Source organism: Dermacentor andersoni, chromosome 3 (genome assembly GCF_023375885.2).
Source record: "Dermacentor andersoni chromosome 3, qqDerAnde1_hic_scaffold, whole genome shotgun sequence".
Classification (NCBI taxonomy): Eukaryota; Metazoa; Arthropoda; class Arachnida; order Ixodida; family Ixodidae; genus Dermacentor; species Dermacentor andersoni.
The window spans coordinates 136,476,636-136,486,763 of record NC_092816.1 but is presented as its reverse complement, the minus strand read 5'-3'; the positions used below and the strand labels follow the sequence as shown (position 1 = coordinate 136,486,763).

The window sequence follows — 10,128 nt, the reverse complement described above, 5'->3', positions numbered from 1 at the left end:
GAGCGTTGCTCTCTGTTTTGCATGGGGCTGAAGATATAGTTCTCATATTTGATTGTTTATGGAATGTTCACCATAGAAAATTTCTTGTCTCTTAGCATTTAAAAAGTGCTTCCCTGAGATTAAATGAGAAAAAAATGCTTTACGCGAAGGAACGTAGCATTTACATTCAAAGGCGTTGAAAGCTCCACTGTTACTTACACGAAAGAACATAGCATCTAAATTCGATAGCTTTGAAGCCTCCAGTATTGTTTACCTTCTGTCTGTCGTTCTACGTATTACGGGAATTTCCGCAATTCCTTTGTCAAAATATACTCTACAGCCAAAGGACATCATGCATGTTCAAGGGAAAATTTGCAAGTATCAGCAGACGATTGCAAGACTAATTTAAAGATAGCAGGGGAAGACTCCCAACACAGTCGATGTTCTTAATTGAGTGAGTAGCCAATATCCTGCAGCTGTTTAATGAGGGACTCACTGGATTACACATTCAAGATGAGGATGTTCCTGCGTGCCTAATTGTATTGTAGCCTTTTTATTTTGGCGCGCAACCACTCACATAAATTTGCTACCTTAACACACGCTCATTGAGGGAAGTGCTAGAAAAAGCGTCATATATATATTTCTTTAAAACAATCCCATTTTGAATGACATAGTTGCAAGCTTGTCTGTGCAGTTCTTTTTGTCATTCTCTGGATAGTTGCAACGCGTCTTGTGTGTGTCGTTACGTTTGTGTAATTTTTATTCCTATCACGCCACTCACTTGCGAGTTTCTTCCTGTTTTCATGTGTCTGCCCCTTTTCTCAGAATCTTGCAGCAATAAATTGTTGTCTGCTATTTTCGTGTTCTTGACTGTCGAGCAAGCTCATTGATATTGAGGAACGTAGCACATTTATTTAAGTTACTCCTTTCCGTGTGAGTTATTAGAAATACAATATCACAAAAGATAAAGTCCTACTTCCTCATTAACAGTTGTCATGATTGCTGCGCTAAGTTGCAGCTTGAAACATAACGAATGTGAATTTAAATAAAACTTACGTAAAGTAAACATTTTTGTGCGTTCGTCGCATCAACATATAAAAGGCGCCACAAGCACCTGCATTAAATTTATGCAGCGACATTGGTCAGAAAAAAAAAAAGAAATTGTAAAAGAAACGAAAATGAAATCAGGGCCTCAGAGAGTCGGCAGCGTGTGGTGACCATCTTGGAGGCTGGTGCGTTTCGCCGATTCCGCTAGGTGCACTAGGAGCCAATGTCGGCCGCAGGCCCATACTGGAGTGTCCACTCTTTACGTTTATACATTACCGTATAGCGATAACTTGTGCGTTGCTTTCGCTGCACCAACTAAATGCTCTGCGGTTCGATGGATGAAAAAACTTGAAGAAAGTGAAATCGCTTAAAAGAACTAGTTCTACCCATTGTGTTTTCGAGATAGTTTTCACCTATCACAACTGCAACATTCTATAAAAGTGCTCCAAATTTCATCTGTTTTGGGCCGTCTGATGTTATCATAAAAGGCACATAACCTCGTAATTGTGCTTTATTACAGTACGCTTTATGACAGTCTTTTTAATCTCAGAAGCTTCGCACACTTCTTAAAAACTTCCCACGTAGAAAAAGTCAGGCATTGTGATTAGGTCTCTTCACAGATTGGGCTTATGAAGACGCATTTTTCTGGTATCAATTCCTAACTACTTTGGAATTTGTGCTGATTCAATAATGTTACCATTCAATTCAAAAATGTTCCTGCACTAAAAGCCAAACTTGGAACTGAGAGCGAGAATGACAAAAGAGTTGTTTGAGTGAAAATGACTGAGTGTACAAGAATGCGTTGCTGTGTAGTCAATAAATAAATTTATTTGGTAGGAAGTGACGCGACCACCCAACACCCGCCCCCAACAGACGGCGCTAGTGGTCCGTGTCTCAAAATCCTTGCTATGTTTTTGCCAAATCAAAATGTCCTTTGAAGTTATAAAAAACTAAGCTTAAGAAAGTCCACGTAGAAGCAAAATTTCAATCCTAGCTGAACCACTTTACTTGGAGGGTGATTTCTACGCAACTGTATGGTTCGTGGCCATGCACGCAATAAGAAAAGTAGGCGCTCCTACTTTCTTTCGCTGTCCCATTTAGGTAAGAAGTTGGACACATTTGGCTTTAGATGTGCTGTAACTTTCTTGACATTGAATCGCAGCAGGAGCATCTGAAAACAGTTTTCACCAATCGCTAGGCGGTGTATTACGACAATTCGGTTGGGAAGCGAAGTTTCAGCACTGGTTGCCAATATCTCGAGAACTGTACCGTTTTTTCCAACAGTTGTTCCTTGGATAAAAAAAATCACCACCTCTTCCAGTCAGTTAATACGATCGAGCAGCGCAGCTGTGCTAGTTACAGCGAGTGTTGCACCGTGCAAGTGAAACTTTGCAAGCAGTCTTTATCGTAAATGTTTCGTTTCACTATTCTTTCGTTTTTGCTTTGCGTCCTTCGCGTGGTGAGCATCCTTGGGACTGCTTTACTTTACGCTTCTCGCAGGTTTTTATTTTGTGCGTGAGTGTTTTCTCTATGTTCTGCCGTGCTATTTTTCTCGCGTGCAAGCTCCTCCGCCACGTGGTGAAGCTGGGATGGAATGTGCGAAACCACTAATGCAAAGCTACGTATATCGGGCGCAAGGCCCACCACTGGATATGCAGGCTCTGCAATTGTTGTGACGATTGGTTAGATTGGTTTGACAATGGCCGTGTTTGTGTGTATTAATCAGGTTACACACACACGTTCGGCTATGACGGTGAGAACGACGTCAGTTACGCTAAGCAAGCAGCCCGACGTTGTCGCTTGCGTTTGATGTGTTGAGTTAGCTCCGTCGCGTGGTTAGAAGCATCCGCCTTGCATTGCCACTTGCGCTTCTTCAAAAAATAAATTGCCTCAAAATTAAATCCTTCTAAGACATATGGCAATGAATCGCTCATAACCCCTTAAGAAATGGCTGATACCTCCGTAAACGCGGCCTCTCTATTACGACGAGGTAAGGGAAATGGAATTCCACGCTGCAATGACGAGCGGCAACGGAGCCACTGTGCTAGAAGACGACGTCGCTCGAGCCATAGCTGACGATGATAGATTTAGCTTACTACGGCTACGACAGCATAGGGTCCGCATCAACGTCTTCACGGTAAAAAGCATAAGGACATGCATTTCGTGCATATTTGAAATAGTACCACCTGTGGACGTTCCCCTGTACTTCGGCTACAGTGGGAAACTTAAACAAACAAAGCTACCATGCAAGCAAAGCCAATTTATTTTGAAACCATTCCGCTCAGTCACTTCAACCACCAGCCATCAGTTGGCACATCAGTTGGCGCACCAGCCATCAGTTACGGCTGGCTTCGTGCGGAAGTGGCTGCGTATCCGATGGCGCCGCTAGCCATCGCAGCGACCGGATTGGCCACCGCAGCGAGCTGACTCGCTCGACATTGCAGCGCTGTCCTGGCGGGCTTCGGCAGCTTCTTGTTCGCTGCGGCCTTCGCCGCCACCGCATCTTCCTGATTCGGAGCGGCCCTCGCCGCCGCAGGCTGAAGTGCCTGGTCAAGGAAGAGAGATGTAAATTTCTATTTTGCGAGGTTAAATTCATTAGGAAAATAATTTAGTCGTTGGAGTCCGTAACGAAGAAAAAGGTGAAAAATAAGTCGGCGTTTTTTCTGCGTTCACCCCACGTGCATGCCCCGTTTTCACTCGCCACTGTGGCACAGCGACCAGGGCATTCTTCTGCTGAGCGCGATGGTGCGGCTTCGATTCTCAGCCACCGCGACAATGGTATGGTGTGGGTGAAGTGGAACAATGCACATGCACTCAGAGTTTGCAACTCGGTTAAGAACACTGCAGTGCTCGAATACGGCTTGTTTCATACCACCAGAACTGCTTTTGCACGTTACGTACTATAAATCAACCGCACCTGATGTTCACTGAAAGATTAAGGAGTCCCAAGGATCCATAAAGAAAAGTGAATATTTCATACATGTAAAAATGCAAGTAACCTGCAAGGTCCAGGCATTATTTTACGTCGAATTGAGCATATGAAATAAAAAGCGTTAAGTATTGTTGCTGCCAATGTTTTCTAAATTTATGTGCATTAGCAACACTGCTAGAGTATGCCGTTCTGATGACAGGTAGTCATAAAGAAGAAAAACAGGCCTTCACTGAAATAATGGTGCAGTAACATGATGTGTGCTCTGGGTAACGACTGCCAGGTGAACAGAACCTCTAGGGTCATTATGATCAGAGATGATTAGCGAAGATGGCCTGATGTAGCGTGACCAGAAGCCTAGTCATTGGTCGCAATTGAGGTAATGATGCCGTAAAGACTATTTTTGATGTGGTTACATGTTTTAGAATGAACATGTTTCAGAATGCGCAGGGAGCAGTATTCAGGGCTAAAGGATGCAAAAATACTACCCTTTACAAAGTTAGATTATCAGTTGAACTTACAATAGAGGCGGCAACTGTGAAAGAAAATGATGTATCACTATGCTACATATACGAACCTGCTACAAGAAGGGCGTAAACAGCCAGTACTGCGAGGATTGCCTTGGCGTTCATTTTAGCTTGATCTGGTAGATGATACCTGTGAAAAAATAAGTTAGTTTTCATTTATGGGAAAATTCATTGATGCCTTGTTTTTTGCATTTCTCTCCTTCAACAATGAACATAGCAGTCGTATTTACCAATGCAAAATCACAGCCAAATTACTTCCAGCAGAACAATTTCATTCGAGTTGTTGTACAAGTAACGTCTAACGCCCGTTTTTAAACCACTTATTTTAAGCGTGTAAACTGCAAGTTTCGGCTCGGTGTGACATTTCATTCTTGTACGATACCATTGAAACATGTGCTTATATAAGGCTTATTTAACAATTTCTTGTGGTGCTGCAGGTAATTTACCACTGAATAGGAACAAGCTGCCATATTCCAATCTTTCTGTTCAATGGTTAAGCATTCTACGCGTTCATTTAAACGCCCGTTAACAATTTGGAGAGCTTGAATAAGCTTTTTACTATTTATCTAGCATAATTTAATGTTATAGTCACATGGCAGGTAATAGGCCTGAGACATTTTTATGCAGTGGGATATTTTGGTGCTCGCGGAAAATGGGGAACGCGGCTAAATACGATTGGATAACACTTTGTAGTTCTTGAACGAGTAATTTGCAACAAATATTTCCATTAGCACACGATAAACATCGCCTCTACCTCGCGCACACCCTGTTCCCTACTTTGAGCAATCAAACTTTCTGTCACATTTAGCACATCGAAAACACTCGTGAGATTTACCACACATCCGCATAAACTAGAAACCAAGACTAAATAAGTATTCTGGAGTAGCCTGCGAATCTCACATTTAACCGAAGAACTTCAAACTTTCGCCAAACATCAACTGCAAACCTGCCCTCATTACAATTAACAAAAGGTGAACTAGGAGCTAAGTGTATTTATTTTAGGAGACTGGAAATATTGCTTGTAGGAGACTGGAACTATTTCCCACAAACCCTCTAAAACCCATCATGGACATACAAATTCAGTGTCAGCGCCAAGTTTAGTTTATCCAGTAGAAAGAGACCGTACACACTTCGTATAGGACCTCAAAAAGAAAGATCCAAAATAAACCTACACAATGAAAACTTTTATGCAGACGTCTTGTCACGTGCCGCCCACTCTATGTAAAATTGAAGACGTTGTAGATGTCGTAGCAGTATGAAATATTGTTTAGTTTTCTATTACCCAGGGGCTTATTTAAAGGCGTAACTGATAACCCCCGATACAATCAGAAAAAGAGTGTTCATCAACACTTCTTCAGTCGCTAATTTACAAATGCAATTAAACATTAACCCTAATGTCAACCCTGGACGTCCACCCAAACCCAAGCGAACTTAAACTTCATGTATCCTACCCTTCTCTCAGGACACTTGAAAACATGCATACAGCCTTTTCGAGAAGCTTCCGTCACACGAACAATTTCGCTACACAAACAGAGTCAAAAGCTTTGTTGCCTTGTAAAATGTAACTCCTCGCGGCCACTCTAAGCGATGCCCCTGGTAACGTGAAGTTTGGCTACTTCATGCATTCACAAAGTATTCCAAGAAACCAAGTATATAGCCGCCCCCTGACTTTGCTTGGTAACATTTTAGTATATAGTCACACAAACCCAACACTTATTTTATGTAAGAAACAAAGCAGACACTCACCGTGTGTAACTTCCAAAACTCGTTGTCGAAACCTGGATCAACGCTGCTGCGCGAACTTCTTTTATACCAGTTGTTCGGGAAATCGGGGAATGAAAGAATAGACAGCGGAGAATCGAGCACAAATAATTACCCAATGAGCGAGCGCCGTTTGCGTAACATAGAAAGGCAACAAACAAAAATCAGGCTACCTGTTCTACCATTGGCTGCACAACCTCAACAAATGCGTCGAACATCAGTCAAACGAATCAGGATACACCTTTTCTTTAGAGTGAGAGGAAGTGGAAAGGAGAAAAATCTGGTGCAACATTTGAAGGCGTGTGCAATTGAACTCGGCACAGTTTCTTTTTTTACTTGTATAAGGGCAGGAAATGCCTTAGAACCTTCTGTGACTACTCCACTAAATACGTTGCGTATATACAACTCCCGCTCAGCGGATTGTTCCGTGGACAACTAAAACATTTCCGAGGCTTTGTGTGCTAAAGTACTTTCCGTGGGCGCTAATAAATTTGTTTTTTAATACTTCGTGAATTCGTAATAAGTGAAAGTCGCTAATTAGGTATCCAAAACATGGTTCTGTACATAATATGCACGTACCATTGCTCTCTTACTAGTGCTGGCGCTAACGCCGGTGGCACTATTGTTGCGAAATTTCGCTACTGAGGCTAGTCTTGAATAGATACTTTGCCAACATTCTTAAGATCGCCTCCAGTTTATTAGCCGCTGGTTCCATTTCAGAACATTGCCAATAGTTTTACCCTTCCACGAAGCGTTGCTAACCACTCTTTAATTCATTCTACAATGATGATGCAGGGTTCTAGGACCTATTTGTATACTGCGCGAAAAAGACGGCATTGCATTGTCGCGAACAAGGTGTAGTTGGGACATCTGAGGTGACATTGAAGGAAGTGAGAAAGATAGCTTTAATGACGTTATCCGTACTTCGTAGGAACGGTCGAATGCTTGTATTGCCCTACTTGAGGGTATACAAGAGACGGATGAAAGTGCCGATGAATAATATGCATCAATAAAGCTTTAGAGCATCAGTCTCAGTCTTTATTGAAGAACCCTCGCAGTTATTTTTCATCCTTCTGCAGTGGTCAGCAGGACAGAGCCATCCCTACAGAGTTACTCATGTCAATTTTTTTTTTTTTTTTGTCGTGGAGCTATGTTCTCGTCCAAAGGTTTTAGTTGCCTGTGATCCACAAAGCCCATAGCATGGACGTGCGATGACATAGCACCACAGGTAGAAAAAAAGGTTCCTTTCTTAAGTATTTGGCCGTGCAGGCTTGGTGCGTCTCAGTCGCCTTAGGTCTTTCTGCATTCGAGAGCCCTAACTTGGCGGGCCTCTCAGTTTCACTAAGTGCCCCCAAAAAGATATTTAAAAGCCCATGATGAGCTTCCCATTCCCTGTTCCTTCATCGCAAGGTAAGCGACGCATTCCATTGCTATTGCAAATCCCAGTATCCAGTGTGAAGTGTGATGCCGGATTATGAGCCCAGTGTCGAGCGCTGGATGCTGGGGCGCCGGTCAGGCACCGAATATTGGGATGCGCTGGATACTGGTGCGAAAAGTAGTTCTACAGCATGAAAATTGCGATGCCTGGTGACCGTATATATTTTTTAATACAAAATGCAGCAGAGAGCATTTTAGTACAAAAATAAGTATTTAAAATATGTTTGGCCAAGTCAAGATTCGGTTATCTGACCTGCATATTCCATGCTGGGTACTTTTTCAGTACACCAGGCCAGCACATGGCACGACGTGGATAATTTGCCATGGCAAGCTCCAGAAGTAGTTTTACATGCACAGAGAGGCATCTCGCACAGATATAGTTGATGCGCTGTCGCCCCTCAACTAAAACTTACGCCTCCATCAGAAACAAAAGGTTGTCCGTGTTCAACAGTACGCTTGCAAGTGCCACAACACCAATTTTCTTTTGCGATTGGCATACTAACTTCAAAAAAATTCCTAAATGAACCGCCGACCCAGGACGCTCTATTGGATGTTACTGGCGATTTTGATAGCCATTTCTTGTTCTTCGCGCAAGGGATATATGCAATGTTTTCTTAGTTTAACGAAGCGTTTCAATCGCCAAGTCTGCCTAGTCCCATATTTTCTTCCGAGGAGCGTAGGCTTGTGCAGGCAGCCTTGCTCTACGGCACATATACGCACGTTTATAACGCATCACATCGTCACTCATTTCTTCTTGTGTTGACACTGTACACACGAAAAAATTGTTTACTGATGCGAAAGCTGAATTATGGGGTAATTATTCCTGTTATATATGTTGATTCCTGAGCCCGGGCCGGCCGACAGTGTGTAGACAGACTCGGCGGATACGCTTGGCCTAACGTTCGGTTGAAGGGACCGATCTCGGTGCTGGTACCTGGCGATTGCTAAAATGTATGCATCTGAGCCCGAGAGCCTTTTATCTATTATATCTTAGTAAACTAGGGAAAGTGGAAGTGCACAAATGGCCTCAGCTTTGTTATGGTTGCGATAATATCAAGCTGCGGTAGGCTCAGAAATCGGGCTCCATTCGAACGCGACTGAACGACTTCTGCGTTTCTTGTCGACTCCATAAAATTGCGACAACAGCGACGACTCGCTGTACAAGCTACTAAATGATGATGCGTCCTCTGCGTTTGCTCTGTTTCGTTCAAGAATGTACCTATCCACCCAATTGAAAGGAAAAAAGGAAAAAAAAACGAAAGTGATCTTCAGTGTCAAATATATATGCATGCATAAAGAGTGCCGCTGAGGCACCTTTATTCCAAGCTGGGACACGAAATAGACTCTTATGTCCACATAATTTAGGTCAAGAGACTAGTATCTTGTGATGAAATCATATAAAGCATTTATTATTCAGCAGCGCCTATACGTCCTGCGTACTGGAACCAGTGCGGCACGAACGCAACCAGTGCAGTTTCGAGTCTGAGCCAGCGAACTGCAGCGAGAACCAGCACGTGTACAGAACAAACCAGTGCGCAACAGGGTCATGGCATTGAGACCAGCGTCTCGTGCAGTGTGACCCAGCTCTTATCCAGCGTTCTCAGTGGCGTCCCAGTGATTCCAGTGAGCCCGAGCATCCCAAGTGCGACGCAGTGTCAAAAAACGAGCTGGTTTCACGCTGGAAGGCACTGGAATACGCTACCTTTCGCAAGAGGGATTACAATGCCATTGGGCCCCTCTTCCAGAAGAGAAGAAGCACCTGTTGACTTCATACAATTTCTCTACGAGAACTATTGTGTGCAGCTGATAGTGCCTTACAAAAAATTCGTCGGTTTTACGTGTCAGAACCACGATCTGATTACCAGGTAAGCCGTAACAAGGGACTTTAGTTTTCTGCACCTGAGGTTCTTTACCGTGCACCTAATATGCGTTAGACAGACATTTTCGGATTTGCCCCATTATGCGGCCGCAGCGGCCTTGATTTCAGCCTGCGAACGTGCGCTTTGCAGCCCAACGCAATAGCTACTAATCCACCCCAACCGGTGGATTTCTCACTAAAGACGCTTCGGCGCAGTGCAAGAGATGTACATTAGAGCTCGGCAGATGAATCGTCAATGGTCTAAGATAAGTTATCTTGACAATACCCAAGCATTTTAAGCGAAAGATAGCAGCCTCTTCCATTATTGTGCTTGTCTCCACCTTCGGTTTGCGATACAGGAACCAGCGATCTTTCAAACACGGCCTTCAGTTCTGTGTGTCAGAATAAGTATCACATTACCTCGTGCAGGTCACACTATTCAATTAATAAGGAATGCCCGCAAAGTCATGACATACAGTAACAGAAATTTGGAAGTGATAATCATCTATATTGTATGCTACGTCGGTATTGTGACCTAATGTGAGAAAAAAAATTATGCACAACTATTTTGTTCCCCTTAAGCACTGAAA

At 43.2% G+C, this 10,128-nt stretch overlaps 1 protein-coding gene across 1 annotated transcript in view; it reads right to left on the bottom strand.

The window, feature by feature from the left end:
* Nucleotides 1–3,271: 3,271 nt before the first annotated feature.
* LOC126525191 (uncharacterized) overlaps nt 3,272–10,128 on the bottom strand; it is a 147,654-nt gene continuing 140,797 nt past the window's right edge. The window contains exons 2-3 of the mRNA XM_072286910.1: nt 4,533–4,612; nt 3,272–3,572 (exon numbers count right to left, since the gene is read on the bottom strand). Coding sequence (XP_072143011.1) covers nt 4,589–4,612 — 24 coding nt within the window. The 3' untranslated portion in view covers nt 3,272–3,572; nt 4,533–4,588. The remainder of the gene's footprint in view (nt 3,573–4,532; nt 4,613–10,128) is intronic.